Genomic DNA, 19,482 nt, shown 5'->3' on the forward strand with positions numbered 1-19,482 from the left:
GGACAAAGCAGCACTTCCAATTATTTAATCCGTTTCTGAGATAGTAGGGGTCAAGCTCCAAAAACACACAATCCCACACTTCCTAAAATCCCCTTAATGGCATTGAGACTCTTCCAGTCTTGTATTTAAATTTAAATTACACTTTCCTGACTCTCCAAGCTAACATGGCACCACTTTGGGAATTAACTGAGACTGACAAAAAGTCCTCTAGAATTAAAGACACAAACTCTACAACAGTTTTCATACACACTGCAGTACTCCCTGTGACTAATATGTTGTCTTGACTTTGATTTTAAAATCAGTAAATCATCTTTTACCACTTGCCTCCGATACATGATTTTCTCCTTTCCGGAACATTAATGCCAAGCTAAAGAAAGGTTTGACCTTCCTAAGCTGTGCTCAGGTGTTACTGATTTCTACTGATTGTCCCATTTCATGTGCTCAAGTTTGTGAAAATACAAAGTGATGGCACAAACAATTGTACTGTGCAATTTAACAAACAAACACTCACCCGGTCCCTTTAAAGTTTCTAAATCCAGTCAAAACTTTTCAGATCTTCTCCTGATGAACTCTAATCTCCTCACTGACCACGGATCTTCCCAAAGAGGCCACGCCTTCCAGCACACCTGTTTGGAAGACGCACACAGGGCCACTACACCAAGTGGGAGCTTAATGATTGTGCTTTTATTGTGCTGTTTGTCAGCAGCCACAGAAACACAGTCAGTATTTACTACAGTGTTTAAGAAGGATAGCTGACTAGTCCACCTTCGTCTCTCTGGAACATCAAAGTGTCACACAAAACACCAGGGTGCAGTTTTTCCTTATTTGCACAATAATTTAACAATAATAACAATTTTAAAAAACAACTAATCATCTCAAGCATGCAAACATCTGACTAAATGTTAGTCACTTTTTGGACACTCGGGTTAGTACCTATAGCAAACAGGCCTCTCCTCGGTCCTCAGTTCTGCAAGTATTCCTATGATTTGGTGGCAGTTATTTTTGATGAAGTGTAATTTGCACACGAATCCCGAGACTCCTCCCTACGACCATTAGCCATGCTGTCATTTTCAGTTTTTGCTGCAATCATCCCCAGTAGCTTCTTCAGGCTGGTGTCAAATTTGGGCTCGTTGTTACATTTGTCTCTGCAGCAGCAAGTGTGACTGACATTGTATTTGACTCCCTGATATGAGACGATTTCATGGGAGCCACAGAGTTCCTTGTCCAGGCAGCCCTGAGCAGACAGGACGTGGATGGAACCGTAGCGGCCTACGGAGCTGGAGCAGCGCTGGTCAGGTAGACACTGGCTGGTGGTGTTTGTGCAGGGTTTGCCTTTGGGCTGCAGGGGACAGTAGTAACACAGCAGGCTTTCCAGTGCAAGAGCTGGGAGGACCAGAGCCAGGAGCAGCAGGATGGAGATCAGGAACCAGCATGGACCCAACAGATGGACGTCCAGACTAATGTAAATCCACACACATACACAATTAAATAATCCAAATTGATTCTTCAGATAAGGCTTTTTAGGTTTTCAGTTGTTTGTGCGTTGTTCACCTTCTGTTTCTTTGTGATCCCATCTTCCTGTATGTTAAAGCCAGGAACAGTTGAAGCTGTGTCAACCTGAGGACCTCTACCAACCGGCAAACCCTCTGATTACCAAGCAGAAACAGGTGCGTCTTTAAAGCTATTTCAAACATAATTAGAGAAATACACACACAACACCAGTAGCTCCGAAGCTGTTGTTTAGCTTTCAGTTTATTTCCCAAAAATCCCGAGACATCTTGCCTTGTCCTTCAAGGCACTTTCAACAGTCTTTGACAAAAATCTCAGCTCAGGCAAAAGACAGGATTACAGTGCCATCTGGTGTCAGAACATGTCATGAAGAAAGAACAGAACTGATTCATCCACACATTGTTTTAAAACCTTAAGAAGCATCCAGGCTATCTCTGTAGGATGTCTCTGCTATGCAACATGCAGAAGAAGATTTATTTTCCTAGTTGGACACTTTCTTCTTGATCTTCTGTTCATGTTCCGTAGTCAGTGGTAAAGGAGAGCTGTGCATCTTTGTACAAAGGTTCCTGTGAAGAAAATCAAATTCTACATAAGCTGATGGTATCATTGCTGCATATGCACATGATAGGAAGAGGGGATATTTATATGCTGATACATTAGAATCCAGTACAGCCCAGTACTGCTGCACTGCCATAATGTCTGCTATTATGAAGCTGATGATATGTTTTTGATTTCATTTGATTATATTATGGCAAATTTGTGAATTCAGTTACTTGTGGTTGTAATTAATAAATATTTGAAATAATATAGTTAAAATTGGTACTGGATTGTATACCAGGTTTGAATTTAAACCCCCCAAGCTCTACTTTGAATTGTTTTCAAAAATTGTATTTTATTTTACATTTGAAGTACTTATGTCATCTGTTAAATGTTTATCTAGTTAGGAAGCTTTAGATTTTCTCCTATACCATAGAATGTATATGTCTTCATCCCCAAAAAGAATATGTTTTATTTAACCAACAGAAAATGAAGATCACCCCGCCATGATCTACTGAGTATAAAAACAGGGCTTTTAACCTTTCACATCACTGTATAATTGAATTTAGATATTTGCAATAACGTCAACCAAAACAAACACCATGAGTTTCATATAGAAAGAAGTTATGATAATGCTGATATACTAGAGTGAATCTGACTGATTAAGTCAGAGACACAGTACCCAGTAAAATTGGCACTAAGTGTAATTCATATATTCAGTGATTTGCTTACAGTTAGCTCCTCCTCATTGTCCCTGCCAGCGTTTCCCCAGTCGTCCTGTTCCTCTGCAGGGTCGTAGGTGTACATAGGAATCAGCTGGTGGCGCAGCTCATCGAGTCTGAGGAAGAAAAAAAATCAACAGAACCACAATGTGACAAAATATAAAAGCTACCAAACTGATCTTTAACAGCAGAAGCCATCTTACCTCACTCTCCTTCTGATATAACAAACCTAAAGAGAGACACAACCTCAGACACTTAAGCCTAAAATCCAACTGTGAAATTAACTATAGTGTGACAGTTAGCTGAACGCTCTTACCGCTGCCACTATGCATCCAGTCAGTGTGAGCAGAACGAAGGGGATGAGTGCATAGTAGCCAGGAAATTCAGGTTTGTTGTTTGGGGGTGAAATGTGGTGAGTTGTGTGGTTCAAATGCTCCATCTCCTTGTTCATGGGAGCCCTCTGCTCTGTGCACCTCTTCTGACGCCTACATGACACATTCAGTGGAGCACCGCTGCTGTCATTCCCACTGAAAGCTTGTGATGGGCTTTCTTAACATAATCATAAGTTGTACTACAACAAAGCACAGTTTGCTATGAGATGAATAATCCAAGAACCTGTATGTTAAAAAGTGGAGGTCGTTCTAGCATCCCCCGGCTAAAAAGAGATTAGATCTTACCTTATGTGTGGAGTAGGTGGACAAACATTTCCTCCTTGCTTCTTTCATTTCATGTCACATGGGACACACTTACAGAAATACAGAACTCGCATACCTCAACCTGCTTAATGACATTCCTGAGTGAGGAGTGGATACGGATGAAGTCTGTCGGTAGCTGATGTCATGCTGTGGATGTTACTATGCTTATTAGTGCTTATTTTCACATGTACAGTGCTGTTCAAAAGGTTTAGACACTAAAAGTAAAGAGAGGATTCTTTCAAAAATACTATTTGTATGTATTAGCATCATACAAAACACAAAAAAGAGATAATAAATATCTGAGTCTAGTGGGCAACTGTTCACCATTTTGTCAGTAAGTTTATTGTAACGGGGCCTAATTTGTCTCTGCAACCACACAAATGTAATATTTAGTTTCCTCCAGCAGAGGGAAAGTTCCTGTTATTGTTGTGGATGGCAGGAAGGGAGAGAGGAGGGGGAGGGCCAGTGGGAGGGGTGAGTGAGGAAGCACAGAGAGACCTTTCTAAATCTTGTACAGGTTTAACTTGCTGAGCATGGCCACGCTCAAGAACTCACCTCCACACGGCATTGGACACCAGATAACAGAGCTTTGACGGTAAGCTTCCACAAAAACTAAAAAAAAACCTTACTACTCTGCAAAAGCATAAACTTGAGTTAATCTTAAAAGGAGAATTGATAATATACAGGCTGTTTTGTGATGTAAATGTAAACTCCTCTGTGATCTGACAAGTTGATTTTTATTCAACACCTTACCAGACTTGATTTTAGTTTTGACTGAACAAAGTTTTAATTCCAGTTTGCTCAGTTTCTGTGTTAAAGTAGAGCTTCAAGGTATAATGTCATACTGCTATTTTATAAAGATTCCTGTCAGGTTTAACTTACAAAGTATAACAAAGCATTCCCACAGGTTTAGTGGCGCGCTCTGGTAGATTTCTTGTTAGGATTTGAAAACTTGTTAATAATTAGACTAGTTGGACTCCAGTCATAAAACAGCTTGCTTGTTCTGCCTGCAATAAGTCACACACACACACTAATGTAATTGAGCCATAATGACATTATTCTTTGTGACAGTTCTTCCCTCTGCTGGGCTATGAGACAGTGTCAAACTCCACCATCCAGGACCACTTATACGAATCCTTAAAACTTCATGGATCCTCCTGGAAGGCGACATGGAGCAATCCAAAGACAAAATGCGAATGCCACTGACTTCCCCATGCCTCTGACAGAGGATCTACAACAAATGCACCTTTATGAGTACCTTGGAGTCTTTTGTGACAATGACGAGGACCATTTGTATGAGAGCACCTTGTACGGGTTCAGATCGCCGACTGAACCCCGACCTAAACCCCCGGGTCCTGTCTGGGCTCAGGGGGGAGGAGGAGGAGCTGGCAACACAAACCCACCACAGAGCACAAACTGTCCTCTGCTGCCACCCAGATCCAGGGCATCCAGCTCACATCTGCCTCTTACACAAGGCCGGGTACCCCCTCCTCTTCCTTCCAGGACACATCTGCCCCTCGAAAAGACTAAGAGGTTTTCCTGTGACTTCACTGAGCCTGTTCACAGGCTGAATCGTACCAGAACAGTAGCAGACAATCATGTGAGTATTTATTTTGTCCTCAGTGAAGACAAAAAGCTCCCTCATGACTAGATGAAATGCAAATTAAGAGCAGAAGGAAAGCGATTAAAGAGCAAATTGTGCTGTTTGTCTTTTTTCCACATCAGGATCCGTGGACCATCAAACTAGTCGACACTCCAGAGGGCAGCACCAATAGGGTGGCGTTTTTTTGCGCTGCAGTTTCCCAGTAAGACAATAAACACTAAGACAATGTTGTTGGCATGCAAATGAGACAAATATAAAATATGTATATATTTGTTTAACCTATCCAACTTTATGAAAGTAAAACTGATTAAATTGATTTCAAATGTGATGTCCAGTATGTTAGGATATTATTTTGTCATCTGTGTTATTACCGATCCTCTGCAGTTTTAGTGATACATTTTCTGTCATCATGCTTTCACTTTCACACTGCCAACCTGTTTTTCTTTGCTCTTTCCGGTAGGCTGATGTCACGGTACAAACACACAGACTCTGCTCACAACTCTGGTGTGGTATGGGGTCGAGTGTCACACATCCATCCTGCTCTGCTGCAGCAGGTGGAGGTGACTGTCAGTGTAGCAACAGAATGGGACGATAATCAGATCCCCTTCCCCACCACTGGTAAGATGTGTACATCTTATCATCTGTAGCCCTCAGTTACAATTAGAATACTTACAATAACTGCTCTGTAATCTGTCGAGGGTGAGAAAATATGTATTTATCAACATAAATGTCTGCAAGTATAGAAGACAATCTTAATTAACCGGAAAAGACTGCTAGCGTTGACAACTGGCTGCATGTTTGACTTATCAGCAATAAAGAAATCAGCTCTGGCCTCCAGCAAAACTTCACGAGACAAAGTAACTTGTGGGTGATAAAAACAAATAATTAGTCAAGAGTCAGGTTAGGGTTTGTCTTTTTGTCTTTTAGCTTTCACAATCCGAAAATACGAATAGAAAATGTCCCTCAGAAAGCTGTGTAGTGCCATTGTAGAGTGTATGTTGGTTGTAACAGCACACCTTTTGATCCACGCTTGTCATGCACTTCAGTATCTTTCTTAACTCCCAGCAGCTGTTGACAGAAGTGTGTGGACTCTGAACGCTAATCTTTTTCCAGTGAACAGGACTGTGAAAAGTCTGATTGATGAAATCTTCCAGCTGCTGGACCTCACTCCCATCACACCTGGATATTATCTATTAAAACTGTGTGACTCTGAGGAGTATCTCAGGAAGTAAGTTTGCCACTGTTACTGATTCTAAACAGGAACTTTGTGACTATTTATCTTAAGTTCTGACATTCTAGTTTGGTTGAAGGTGCATTGTATAATTTGGTGTGATGTGTTGTGCGCTCTCTAGTGAAGAACTGCTGGGCATGCATGAGACAATTCAGATCTACTCCAAGTTTAAACTGCTAATTCCTCTACGACTGCTCCACGTGAACAACCTCAAACACCGTCTGGTCAGAGATGTAAGTCGGTTCAAATTCCCCCTCCTACAGCACACGTTATTTACCAAGAAGGAGTGGCTTTGTCTACCTTTACAAACACCTGTGTCTGGCCCCTTGCCAGCTTCTTATCATGAGGGCTATTGTAGCTGTAAAAACCTCCACCCTGACTTCTTGACTTTGTTTTGTTTACACATAACGTCATGACTGGTGGTGTTTAGAACCATGGAAACATGAGTAAAGGTGAACCTGATGTGGTCTTGGACAGAACATATAATTTCTCTGCTATTTCTCTGCTATTTCTTGATTTTATTTAGATGCTTTATTTTAAAAAAGTATATTAATATTATAAACTCTCAGTAATAAGCTTCCATAATCGTGCACAGCAATTAGTATTTCAATGCATGTTTCTTCTCTCAGGCTGAGGATGACAGGACCGTATGCCAACTGTCTCAGCTCCAGCATCCCGTCTGTGTCTCCAACCCATGCAAGTAAGATAAAGAGCAGTCCTGCAGCTTTATGAAAGTTTTACTAACAACAACAACAACAGCTGTTTAATGGAGAAAGGGTCAGCTAGTGTCTGTTTGTAGGAAACGTGAGGAGAGGCAAGTTCAATTCATGGATCACTATCACCTTGTTACCTGTTATGTGTTTAATCTTCCTCCTCTCTCAGGCTGAGTCTGCAGGATGTGCTCAATGACTACAACAGAGAGGCATCAGAGCTCATAAGAAGTAAGGTCAGTAAAGATAAGATTTATTTCCTCGGTATTTGATAGTGTGTATTTAGATTTGTTTTAGCTCACTCTGTCCACCTGAGCATCCTGAAATGGTTTTCTAATATTTCTCCTAACTTGAGTCTTGTCTCATCATGTCTACAGTCTGGGATGAACAGCAATGTGCTTGTGAGCAATGTTCATACCATCAGCAACCTGCTGTGTGGACTCTCATGTCAGGAACTGGAGGATACCATCGGCAGGCTCAATAGAATCAGTCCCATACCTCTGGTAGGATATCTTGTACATTTGTCCTGTAATAAAAGACTGCCATGACTTAAATCATACACTGCTTTTGCAACACTTGTTGTGCAGTTTACCTGATTAGTGTAGTTTGATCACCTCTGAATTCTTCTTGAAGCATCCTTTTCCTTTTGTGGAACAGCATTTTTCTATAGCGAAACTATATCTGACCACAAACATGCAGACAACACCTCCACATGCAAGTTGCTCAACAATACAAGCTGTGATTCTTTCTTTGTTTTTCAGAGTCATGATGAGATGCATGACTGTGAAGCTGGTGAGTAGCTACAATGGCAGCATGTCTGGAATGCTGGTTTTATTTTTTTTTTAGATTATTTTGGGTGCTGTGTTTATTTGATAGTGATAGCAGAGATACAGATGAATTGAGAAAAGAACCATCTGATACTGAAATGTTGCAAGACCTGTAATATTCCCTCTCTTGGAAAGCACGGTGTTGTATGTACACAACTTTGTGCTGACAAACCTACAATGCAACAATCTTCATTTTCTAGATGCAAAATTACAGTTAGAGGACACAACAGCTATCACAGATGCAGGGATATATAGTAATGACGATGACAATGTGTCCCAAATCTCAAGTTAGTGCTCTCCAAGTGTCTGTCACATATAGAAGTAGTAAATGAGTGGACTTAAAGTGTTGCCTTTTCAGCGTATCTACAATTCTGTTGTCTAAACTGGTGTTTATTGTCTGTATTCCAGCTATGATCATGCTACACGGGGCGCTGCTTAAAGTGCTGCAGGTATTTTTTGACAACTTTCAGTCAGACTTCAGAGCCGAGAAGATAACCGGCAGCCCGCAAACCTGTGACGTTGAAAACAACTATGAAATCTTCCAGTTCAATATCGCTACCTTGTACAAGCTACAGCCCTCCTGGATAATCACGTATGTGTGCATTTACAGCCTCACACATAAAGAAGCTTGAATACATGCACACAAACGCAAATAGCCAACCCCATCTTCTATATAAACACTGACTTTGTTCTGCTTTTTCTTTTTTCTTCATCATCTACAGCTATGAGTCCTTCTCTGTTTCCTGTGAGCTGACATACGGAGGAACAAAGATCTGTGACACCGGCGTTTCTGAAAATATCAGCACGGCTTTGTCACTTGGAAACAAAATCCAGTGTAACCGCAAGTAAGGCCAAGGTTTTGTCCCCAGTTGTAAAAGTAGTTGTATCACATCCAACTTCCTCTTTCCTTGTTCGCATAACACGTACGTTGTCACAGAGAGAAATTGAACAGATCCTTCCTCCTTTAAGTGTTTATCAGATGCAGGCAGTTTTTTCTGTTTTTGTCTACATTCATATCAAAAAAGGTGGAATATTCTCAAAGAAATGAAACACAAAAAAAGCAAATATTTAAGAGATCACATGCAATCGAGTCGCAGTGAGGAAAGAAGACACATAATTGCCTCTGTGTGAATGTTTTTACTTATTAGGATGGTGTTCCCTGTTCCAGTTAATCAGCTGCCATATGAGTGCATGCTGACATTTCGCCTCAAAGGCTCCAAGCGAGGCAAAAGCCCCGAGCTTTTACGCTGGGCTGTTCTACCTCTGTACAATGACAGGTAGGTTGTCCGCCTCTGTAGCATCTCTTAAAGTTTTCACATACTTTTGAACTGGTTAAAATTCAAACGACTTCTCTGTAAAATCAGTGATTTGCACAGATGACTCAGGAGATTCAGGATAGTGAATGAAGGATTCCAGTATATATATATTGTGTGTTCTTTGTGTGTTTAGGACTCTGGTAACAGGGACTATCCTGCTCAGTATGTCCACTCTGGCTGAGCTGCCTCGTCCTCCCTCTCCTGCTCTGTTTGACAGCCATAAACAAGCCGTCGGGGTCATAATGCAGGTCAGTAATAACGCTGGGCAACCCTGCCCCCTGTTGATCTAAAGACATAAATAAAACCACATTTCCTGTTTTATCATTCATCCTCCTCCTCCTCCCCTTTTCCCAGCTTGAGTTTCAGGATCAGTTTGAGTGGGTGTATCAGAGGCCCATCGCACTCCCCGGATCAGTCATCTTCTCTCAGCCTTGTGACGAGCTGCAGAGGAAAATGTTGGATGTTTCTAAGAAGCATTGCCTCTGCTTGTGAGTTTAATGAGTTGTTCCATAATTCATATATGTCTTGCTTCATAGTGCCAGCTGTATGTGCTCAGTATTGACCATAAAAATCAAATTGGATCACATGAAGTACTACTTTATTTTTATTCTACAAGGTTGCTGTTTTGCCTACTTTTTGTATCTCTAAACCCAAATTACCTCTCACTCACCAGCCTAACAGAGAATGAGAAGTCTTTCCTTTGGAGTAAACGTTACAATGCTGACAAAGGAAGCACTTTCCTCCACCTGCTGCTGGGTGGAGCCCCCCGGTGGCAGCCTGAAGACCTGACAGAAATCTACACTGTTGTAGAGAACTGGCCCATCCATCTGCCTGAGGAGGCCCTTTTCCTGCTCAGCGACAGGTAGGTAGTACTCAGCTCACATACAGAAATATGGACACAAAGGCTGCCAAGAATAACAGAAATAGAGGTACAGTATATGGAGAAATGCTTTTTGTTGTTGTTTGCATATTTGGTCAAGAAACAACCATAGTAGCTATTATCTGCGTCTTGTACGTGTTTGATGCAAAATGTTGTGTGATACTTTTCAATACATTTGTAAATATATATATATATATATTAATATCATACAACAAATTGAGACACACCAAAAATTTTGTAATGTAGCCTAAAAAAAAAGACCTATGAAAAACAAGGAAGTCAGATAGAAAAACAAAATAGCAGATAACAGCAAGGTACGTCAGCTATGTCCTGAAGGCTGTGGAAGGAGATTACTGCCTGATAGCATGAATTCAGAGAAAATTCCATTTTATCTCAGTCACAGATGTTCAGTCAAACTTGAAAACAAACATTACAGTTATTCATGTAAACTTCATCTTTCTTTGGAAAGCTCTGGGGAGCTCACACAGACAATTTCCTTCAAATTTTTATCTCATCTTATCAAGCTGCTTTGCACAACTCCTCATTTTCACAAATCTCTACAACAGTGGTGAAGAGTTCAAAGATAGCACGACACTTAGAGCCACTATAGCCACTTAATTAGGAAACATGCCAGGTTGAAATGAACTGGAATTCTCTTTAAAGAACCAGTAAGGTCATGTAAGGTTATCAAAATCCCTCTTCCATAGAAAGCACTTCTTCTTACCTGCTGAAACACTGAAGTCCAGGCTTTTCTTTCTTACTTATTTATATCATCATGTTACGTCTCTCTAGCAGCTAGTTTGTCAAGCTGTCAAAGACTGAGCAGCTGCCTTGCAGTTGGCACTGACACAGTTTTTTTAAGTATAATTGAATTTCACTTTTGTCAAAGAATGAATCAAAATTATGGGACTTGCATTTCATTTTTGCTGATAGCATTGCTGTGAGGGTGCACGGTGGCTCGGTGGTTAGCACTGTCGCCTCACAGCTAGATGATCACCGGTTCACGTCCCGGCCTGGGATCTTTCTGTGTGGAGTTGTTGCTTGTTCTCTCTGTACAGCTTGGGTTTTCTCCGGGTTCTCTGGCTTCCTCCCACATTCCAAAAACATGCTGTCCAGGGTGTCCCCTGTCTTCACCCTAAGTCAGCTGGGATAGACTCCAGCTCCCCAGCGACCCTAATGAAGAATAAGCAGTGTATGGATGATGGATGGATGGAAGTTGCTTTGATATTTTCATGTGCTACACTGTAGCAGGAAATGTAAATGTAACTACCTTTCCCTTCACCTCAGTATGTCTTTATATATATATATATATAGTTGTCCTCAAATATTTACATCCATCCATTATCTGTACACCACTTAATCCTCATTAGGGTATTTTGAGGGGGAGCTGGAGCCAATCCCAGCTGACAGGGGACACCCTGGACAGGTCACCAGTCTATCACAGGACTACATATACAGACAATCACACTCGCATTCACACCTACGGACAATTTAGAATCACCAATTAACCTGAGCATATTTCTGGACTGTGGGAGGAAGCCAGAGAACCTGGAGAAAAACCCACACATGCACAGGGAGAACATGCAAACTCCATGCAGAAAGATCTCCAGGAAGGCTGGGATCTTCTAGCTGCAAGGCAAAACTGCTAACCACCAAGCCACAGTGCATCCCATAACTTCATATACCCTGGCAAAATTTGTGAAATATTGTCCCTTTTTTTGTTTTAGGAAATATGTTTGGTCAAGGAACAACTTTTCTTTCATTTAGATTTAGTGGTCAGACAAAGTTATTTACTATCATTCAATTGTATTTGCTCTGATCATTCATGTTTTTATTAAAGAATGGTACATATTTTACAAATTCTGCTAGGGTATGTAAACTTATGAGCAGAACTGTATATTGTGTATATATATGTCTTTGGTTTAGAGGGAGAATTTGGTTTTAATGCTGAACAAACTGTTATGTGATATGATGCACATGAGAAAGTTAATGTCTGATAAGTTCTGTCTGCCCAAAATGTTGCATTTCTAATCATCAGCGCTGATGAACAGTGTCGCCGATTTTTTTTCTAATAAAAGACAACAAAGGGCAGAGTTCTTACCTTTTAAAACCACAAAGCTGCCTCATGCCATGCTGAGAGGTGGTGATTTAATACAAGCTTTGTGTTACCAGAGATCTCCAGTTAAAACATCTAATGTCCATCCTTCTGCATCCTTCTCACTTGGTGGAGCACTCCCTCATAACTGAGAATTCCATGTGTGATATTTACCATGAAACGGGTTTTTGTTAGTCTTGTTTGATGACTTAATACGTCTCTTCCAGTTTTCATGATCAGACTGTACGGACGGCTGCAGTTCAGTACTTTGAGCAGATATCAGATCTTGAGTTTGAGGAGTTTCTGCCACAGCTGGTGCAGGTAAACATACTATTACACACCAGTGACTAGTAAGTAATGGAGAGCATCATTCTCTTTAGAGGTTTTTTATTTCAACACTAAATCAAGCTGATGTTTAAATTTGAGAGCAGGTGGCACAGTTTGATGTGGATGTGTTTGACCAGTCATTATGTCCTGCAGGCTCTGAAGAGTGAGTGGAAACTGAATGGACCTCTAGTGATGCTTCTGTTGGAGAGATCGCTGAGGAACATACGGATCGCCCAGCAGCTCTACTGGTGAGTCAAACATCGGACCGATGGGGTGCAAATTTGAATTTCTCATAAAAATGCTGTTTCATCCACTTGAAAATCTTGATCTCTGTGTTTAATTTGAATAAAAATGAAAAAGTTCCGCAAGTCTGTCCTGGTCATTGCTGGTATTAGTATATATATGCAAGCATCACTACAGGTCAACATACATGCTAGTACAACGAAGCTGCCTCAGTTATCCACAGACACACAGATACTATTTCAACTGGTGAACAATGCTGATGATAAATATATATTTCTACCTTTGTATCATATTCTAATGCTGTTCTAATCTTCAGTATGATTTATTTTTCTATTCCTATCCTAACATGGATTGCAGTGTTTCTGCTTCCAGTTGTTCATGTCAAGATTTTTCACCGTCACCAGCTTAACTTATATCTGTGGTTCTGGATAACTAAATAATTGAAGCAGTGTATTTATGTTGAACTTCTGTCATGCTTTTCTGCATCCATGAGTGTTGTATAAATACTAAATATCCCTACAGTGAACAAGTTATTTAACTTTTACTTTCTTGAAACACCTGTCATGTATTCAGGTGTGATGAAACCTTTTTATTCTTTAGATCCTTCTGTTAATGATGGTTTGCATTAAAGTTTACATTTCACTTAATTTCCAAATATAGAGTAATCTGAGATGCTGTAATCACTAGAGACGATGCAGAAATGATGAATATGTGCCACCACAGGTTTATGCAAAATGATTTATATTGTTTTGTGTGTTTTCTGCTCTATGTTTTTCATTTCAACATGTACAGTAGTAGTTAATGTAGTCAGTGTGGTTAAAGTGTGAATGTGCTGGCAGGCTGCTGGAGGATGCCCACAGTGACCCGTACTACCAGAACTGGTTCGGTAAAGTTCAGGCTGCCCTGCGGCACTGCTGTGGCCGAGCACTGAGGCAGGAACTGGAGCACGAAACCCGCCTGGTGCACCTGCTGGTACAGGTGGCTGAGAAAGTCCGCATTGCTGAGAAGGCTCGACGTAAGGTCTGTAAACAGCTCTCTCATTCTCATTCACGTAGTCCTTTCACGGGCTCAAGGTAATGTGTTGTATTTTATTTTATGCATTTCTCTGCAGAATGTTTTAAGTAAAGGAAAGCTGAAGATTGATGACTTCTTCAAAAATGAAATCAGTTGTTGCCTCCCACTGGATCCTGCAGTCCGTGTAAAGGCAGTGAACTTGGATGTAAGAACGTTACATAACATAGTACACTTACACATCATCATATCATTTTTCTTATCTAATATACATGCAGTACTGTGCTATTTGGTAGGAGTGTTTACTCTTTGATATGTTACTTCCAGGCCTGTAAGTTCTACAACTCCAATGCTGCTCCTCTGGGGATCTCATTCATCTGTACTGACCCTCTGGCCAAGAACATCAGTGTCATCTGCAAGGTGGGTAATATTACTTATTGATCCATGTTTGCTTGTTCCTTTCAAGCAAAACACAGATAAAATCTGCAGAAGAGCCCCTGTGACCTGACTCTCAGTTAAGTGTGTTGTTCAGACAGGAGACAACCTGCGTCAGGACATGCTGGTGCTTCAGATAGTCCGTGTGATGGACAGAGTTTGGCTCCAGGAGGGGCTGGACCTGCAAATGATCACGTACCGGTGTCTCTCCACGGGCAAAGCTCAAGGTCGGTTTGATTGATTTGTTTGTGTTTTTAAATGCACATTAATAGTTCGTGATTCATGTTTTTTGTTGCTCTGTTTATATTCATGTGACTGTCAGGCCTGGTGGAAGTGGTGCCTGAGGCGGTGACCCTGGCAAAGATTCATCAGGAGTGGGGTCTGGGTGGGACCCTTCGAGAAGACACACTGGAGAAATGGTTCCACATGTGGAACAGAACTAAGGAGGACTATGAGAAGGTTAAGATTTTTACAGAAAATCTCATCTCAACCATACACTTTTGCTGCTGGATGTTTTTGTTGAAATGTGTGATGTTCTGTTGTTGTGCATGTGCAGGCTGTGATGACCTTCATCCATTCATGTGCAGGGTGGTGTGTGGCCACCTTCATTCTGGGCATCTGTGACCGGCACAATGACAACATCATGTTGAAACACAGTGGACACATGTTCCACATTGACTTTGGCAAGATAATGGGCAATGCACAGAAGTTTGGAAGCTTTAAAAGGCAAGTCAATTAAAAAAAAAAAAAAGATGAGCAGCACTTTGAAAATGACAAGAATGGTGTTCTTGTTTGAACAGCAAGGAGATAAAGCAACATATGAACCAACAACAACCTCCCCCCTCTCAATAACAGGGACCGATCACCCTTCATCTTTACATCTGAGATGCAGCACTTCATCACAGGAGGAGGACAGAAGCCTCAGCGCTTGCATCGCTTTGTGGAGCTCTGCTGTGAAGCTTACAATATAATCAGAAGGCGCTCTGCACTGATACTCAGCCTGTTGGAGCTGGTAAGATTAAATAACACCAGCACAGCTATCTCCCGGCTATATCTGAGGACAGAAAAAGTTATGTGAAACACATTTTCATTCATGGTGTGAATTTCCAGATGCTACATGCGGGAATGCCAGAACTGAAGGACTCTAATGACCTGCAGTACGTCCTGAACAACCTCAGACCTCATGACACAGACCTGGAGGCCACCTCCTACTTCACAAAGTAATTTAACACACAAATAAATACTGTCCGTCTTCCTAACTTCTTCAAATTATCGTTCATTTTATGACTGCAGTTGTAACAAATGTGGTGCTTGAACAGTGTGTGTTGTTTCTGATGTAGGAAGATCAAGGAGAGCATGGACTGTGTTGCGGTCAAGTTTAACTTCCTAACGCACAGCATGGCTCAAGGGAAGAAACAAGAAACGGTAACCCGGGATGGCATCCCTGCTCCCAGCACCAACATCCAGGAAGCTGTCATTCAGGGATACACTGTCAAAGGAAAAGATGTGGTGAGGCTGCATGTTGCTCTCTGGGGATGTAGTGATTCATTAAAGATAGATATTGTTGTGGACTTTATGTGATGAAATGTCACTGAGAGATTTTGCTTGATGCACCAGAGTGTTGTGTTTGCTCCTGATAGTCAGGGGGAGAAGATAAAGGGAGAAGATAAAACAGCAGGTTCACACCTTTCTGATCAGACAGGAATAACCTCTGGCTTTGTGTGTTCACTGCCACTTACAGCCTCCGAGGCAGCAGTGAGTCTTTTCCCTGCGGTCCTGTGAGAAGTGTTACTGGCGTTTGCTGGTATTCCGCTACTCTTTGATCAGAACAGGTTTCCTGAGGTGTAAAATTTTGATTAAAAGCATCTTGTCATTTAAATCGGAAGCACAGAGATTTGCCAGGTTACTTAGATTCAGCCTTTAGAAGAGTTAATGGCAAGTAGCAAGGACGTAGAAATAAAGGTGTTTTCAGAAGATCCGTGTTTTTAAGAACTACAACATTAATACTTATTAATGTCTGGGAACTTCAACGCAGTTGCTAATGAGTTTTGTGTCAATTTCAGATTTATGACCTGAGAATAACCATTCATGATGGTTTTCTGACCAGTGAGAAGACATTTGGGCAATTTGAGCTGATCCACAAGCAGCTGCAGAAATACTTTATTGAATCAACATTGCCTCAGTAAATGAAAAAATAAACACATCCTGCTCATATCACATTTTATTTTGAGGTGTTACTTACTTGTTCTTCCACAATAATTACATAATTCGATGTTTGTCTTCTCCTCCTTCCTCATTAAAGGTTTCCTAGCTGGTATAAGATGTCGTTCACACCAGGCAGGAAGATGTCTCTGCTGAATAAATACCTGAAGCAGCTTTTTGAGGGTCCATGCAAAGGAGTAGGTTTCTCTTGTTATGCTCTCCATCATGGATTGATTTCTCCCATTGATCTCTTTTTTTAGTGATTCTAACTTGCCTCACTTTGTCACTCACAGAATGAATTTGTGTGCAGCTTGTTTCTGGACGGCCCCAACAAAGTTCATGAAAGTGTGGCTACAGGTAACTGCATGAACAACAACTGAAGGCAGTATTTTGAATATAAATATTGTGTTCATTTAAAAGGCATGCTGTGCTGGGATTTACTGGCACTGATGTGTTAAATTATCACAGGAACCCGTCCTCAGATCCAGCTTTACATTTATTACTCTCACTTCAAGCTGTCTATCCTGGTAAAACACCTGAAGAACATCGTGAGTTGCCTTTGTTCTTAACAAGAGAAAAGCTTACACAGTAAAAGTGCTCTTTGTTAAGAAATACTTCCCCTCTTTTCTCTTTCTTTTTCCAACAGAAGCAGGCAAATGGCTCTAACCCTGATGCCTATGTGGTCACACGTCTGAGACCAGACCCTAAGCAGCGCTCAAAGAGGAAGACAAAGGTGGTTCGCAACAATGACAACCCCACCTTCAATGAACTGGTACATTTTTTATCTCTTTTGCCCTGTATCCATGTTTTGGCGCAGTCATAGCGTCTTTTTGGATTCAGTTAGCTTATAAGAAAGTAATGTTTTCATCACTTCATGATAGATAGATACATAGATATTTTATTAATCCCGTGGGAAATTCAAGTATTCAGCAGCTTACATACAACAACCTAAATAACAAAAAGGCAGGACAGGCAGGTTAGTGACATTAACATTTAAGGTTAGAATATACTCTGAAAAACTTGCTGTACAATAAAATAAATTTTTTCTTCTAATTTGAAAATCTATAGAACACTAAATGTAATTAAAATTCAATATACAATATTTACACATTACAAGGCACAGTGAGGTGCACAGGTAATATTAAAAGTACCTTTAGTGCTATTCTGTACAAATATATTTATATGGTAATTTCTCACCTTCTGTATCCTTGATTTGGATTTGAACATATATGCAATAGGTGACGTGCATAGGTGACATTTTCCTGCTCCACATTGGCTTAACATAACTTAAAAAGCCATTATTGTTTTAGAAATGCTGGCATAATATCCCTCTTATTGTCATTTAGAGTTCTATAATTTCACTCTAACTTTGTGTAATTCTTACTCGTTTAATGCTGCTCTGCCTGCGGTGCCACTCTCCTCAGTGTGAGCGTCTAATATCATCTTTGAGTGCTGAACCCAGTGGACTCTGACCAGCAGCCTCCCACACACTTGACAGCTTTTACTCCCTTTAATGTTGCAAAGCGAAGCTTTAACAGAATCTAATGGATATGACCAAAAAAACAAAAAGAAAACATGCTGTTGCACAGTTTTAGATAAAAAGCTAAGCACTAAGTGAACACAAATTGCTTCTTAATGCAGAGCTGGTTGATAATTAAAGTGTCTGCCTCACGCTCACAGCTGGAGTACAGTTATGTCCCGCTGCTCTATGGGATGGTGCTGGAAGTGACGGTGAAGAGCAAGAAGACCTTTGTGGCTGCAACCAACATTAGACTGGAGGAGGAGTTGCTACAAAAGGAGACCTGGTTTCCACTGGGGAACTGTGCAGTCTGACCTCAGGGGGCTGCACTGTAGACCTGCTGCCAGCAGGGGGAGCAACCACACCGAGGGAGTGAACCCATTTAGAGATTCTCCAAACTCTTAACAGGGAGACAAATTCACCTGAGAGGAGGATCAGTGCACTTTACACTGAACAATGGGTGCCATTTATATCTATTTAACAGATGCAACTTGACCCCGCTTCAAAACTGAATACAGCAGCTGCGGATGGGACGCTTGGATGAAGTTACAAAGCCGACTAAAAGACACAGGAGACTGTTTATTATAGGAAGCAACATTTAGCTTATCTTTTTGTCATTTTTAAGTGTTAATCAAATGAAGGGGGATTGCTTATTAGAGAGCTTTTTGGATGTTACTTTGGTGACAGCTGAAGAAAAGGAAGTATTATTTATCATACTTGCACTTTCATTTGTATTTCATTTTGCTTTGTTTTCTTTGCTGTGAGTCAAAGCAGTCCTTGTAGACGTGTGCGTGGTCGAGACTGTTGATGTGACAGACTAAAGAGGGGGAGGCGATGCGGCGCTGTTCAGAGCTGCCTGCTTGTTACCTGCCCAGACTGAGCGTGTTTGTCCCTCCTAGCTGTGTCAACTGGATGTCCTTGACCGCTGGAATTGGAGGCGGGAGGCGTGAGGGTGAGGGGAGAGAGGGGTGAGGAGAGAGTGTGTGAGCGGGGTGACAACGCCGTCTCTCTGGCCGGAGGGGCTGACTTAACACTCTCCCCCTCACTCCATCCTTTGTCTTATCCATCAGTGGCATTCGAACGCAGTTATGCACATGCATGCACAAACACGCAAAGGCAGACAGTCACGTGGTCACACAAATACCCCTGAAAAAACACACTCACACACTCTCTCACTCACTCTTTCCAGGCTAAGGCAGGTCTCCGTGTTATCTTAATGCTGTCCTCCTTCTGACGGGCCTGCTGACCCGTGCTTTCCTCGGCCTCATTCATCGGATTTAGTGATGAACGAGAATAGAAATGGACTCCCCTGCACTGGATTTGGTTCAATAATGTATACCTCTGTGAATGCTATTTATATTATTACCTGCTGGCTCTCTCACAGGGAAGTAGGATTCTGAAGCAAATGCTGGCTGCTACTCTTTACCAGTTGGAGAATGAATGCATTTTTCCATCAGTTTCGGCCCTAATAGAAGAGTTACATCTACTGTGTGATCAACTCTACTACAAATATTGCTTCTCTATCATCTATGTTGTTTCTCTATTACTTGAGAGATCCAGTCACAGAATGATTCTTGTGTCTTTTCAGCCCCACTGGAAACTTTCTGCTCTTTTCCTCTG

At 41.3% G+C, this 19,482-nt stretch overlaps 2 protein-coding genes across 5 annotated transcripts; one reads left to right on the forward strand and one right to left on the reverse strand.

Moving 5' to 3' along the window:
* Nucleotides 1-522: 522 nt before the first annotated feature.
* LOC118470832 (small integral membrane protein 29-like) lies at nucleotides 523-3,554 on the reverse strand. 4 transcript variants are annotated; one of them, XR_008600956.1, is made up of 6 exons: nucleotides 3,446-3,554; nucleotides 3,085-3,253; nucleotides 2,972-2,997; nucleotides 2,779-2,884; nucleotides 934-2,075; nucleotides 523-626 (listed from the first exon to the last, which is right to left on the reverse strand). XR_008600956.1 is itself a non-coding variant. In XM_035951720.2 (5 exons), the coding sequence occupies exons 2-5, from the start codon at nucleotides 3,217-3,219 to the stop codon at nucleotides 2,022-2,024; spliced, it is 321 nt and encodes a 106-aa protein (XP_035807613.2). In that variant the 5' UTR covers nucleotides 3,220-3,253; nucleotides 3,446-3,553; the 3' UTR covers nucleotides 1,735-2,021. The 4 variants fall into 4 exon arrangements, 2 of the variants coding, with proteins under 2 accessions (XP_035807613.2, XP_035807614.2); XR_008600955.1 differs by lacking the exon at nucleotides 523-626 and having other exon boundaries at nucleotides 1,322-1,457; nucleotides 1,552-2,075; XM_035951720.2 differs by lacking the exon at nucleotides 523-626 and having other exon boundaries at nucleotides 1,735-2,075; nucleotides 3,446-3,553.
* Nucleotides 1,329-19,206, forward strand: pik3c2g (phosphatidylinositol-4-phosphate 3-kinase catalytic subunit type 2 gamma). Its single transcript, XM_055008765.1, has 35 exons — nucleotides 1,329-1,462; nucleotides 1,592-1,667; nucleotides 3,981-4,058; nucleotides 4,535-5,063; nucleotides 5,189-5,268; nucleotides 5,527-5,684; nucleotides 6,180-6,294; nucleotides 6,419-6,530; nucleotides 6,927-6,997; nucleotides 7,180-7,243; nucleotides 7,385-7,510; nucleotides 7,769-7,799; nucleotides 8,243-8,426; nucleotides 8,557-8,679; nucleotides 8,983-9,111; nucleotides 9,284-9,398; nucleotides 9,505-9,638; nucleotides 9,824-10,012; nucleotides 12,353-12,446; nucleotides 12,606-12,700; nucleotides 13,535-13,715; nucleotides 13,807-13,914; nucleotides 14,034-14,126; nucleotides 14,239-14,368; nucleotides 14,464-14,600; nucleotides 14,698-14,867; nucleotides 14,997-15,153; nucleotides 15,252-15,361; nucleotides 15,482-15,650; nucleotides 16,205-16,323; nucleotides 16,444-16,540; nucleotides 16,637-16,700; nucleotides 16,812-16,891; nucleotides 16,990-17,115; nucleotides 18,024-19,206. The coding sequence occupies exons 4-35, from the start codon at nucleotides 4,611-4,613 to the stop codon at nucleotides 18,174-18,176; spliced, it is 4,167 nt and encodes a 1,388-aa protein (XP_054864740.1). The 5' UTR covers nucleotides 1,329-1,462; nucleotides 1,592-1,667; nucleotides 3,981-4,058; nucleotides 4,535-4,610; the 3' UTR covers nucleotides 18,177-19,206.
* The last annotated feature ends 276 nt before the right edge of the window (nucleotides 19,207-19,482 follow it).

Source organism: Amphiprion ocellaris, chromosome 3 (assembly GCF_022539595.1).
Source record: "Amphiprion ocellaris isolate individual 3 ecotype Okinawa chromosome 3, ASM2253959v1, whole genome shotgun sequence".
NCBI lineage: Eukaryota > Metazoa > Chordata > Actinopteri > Pomacentridae > Amphiprion > Amphiprion ocellaris.

Coding starts and splice junctions, on each gene's coding strand:
- LOC118470832 (XM_035951720.2), bottom strand. CDS start 3,219: ATGAACAAGGAGATGGAGCATTTGAACCACACAACTCACCACATTTCA. Junction 2,998..3,084: donor CTGGATGCATAGTGGCAGCG/GTAAGAGCGTTC, acceptor GTCTCTCTTTAG/GTTTGTTATATCAGAAGGAG. Junction 2,885..2,971: donor TATATCAGAAGGAGAGTGAG/GTAAGATGGCTT, acceptor TTTCTTCCTCAG/ACTCGATGAGCTGCGCCACC.
- pik3c2g (XM_055008765.1), top strand. CDS start 4,611: ATGGATCCTCCTGGAAGGCGACATGGAGCAATCCAAAGACAAAATGCG. Junction 7,511..7,768: donor GAATCAGTCCCATACCTCTG/GTAGGATATCTT, acceptor TTTGTTTTTCAG/AGTCATGATGAGATGCATGA. Junction 15,154..15,251: donor TACTCAGCCTGTTGGAGCTG/GTAAGATTAAAT, acceptor GTGAATTTCCAG/ATGCTACATGCGGGAATGCC.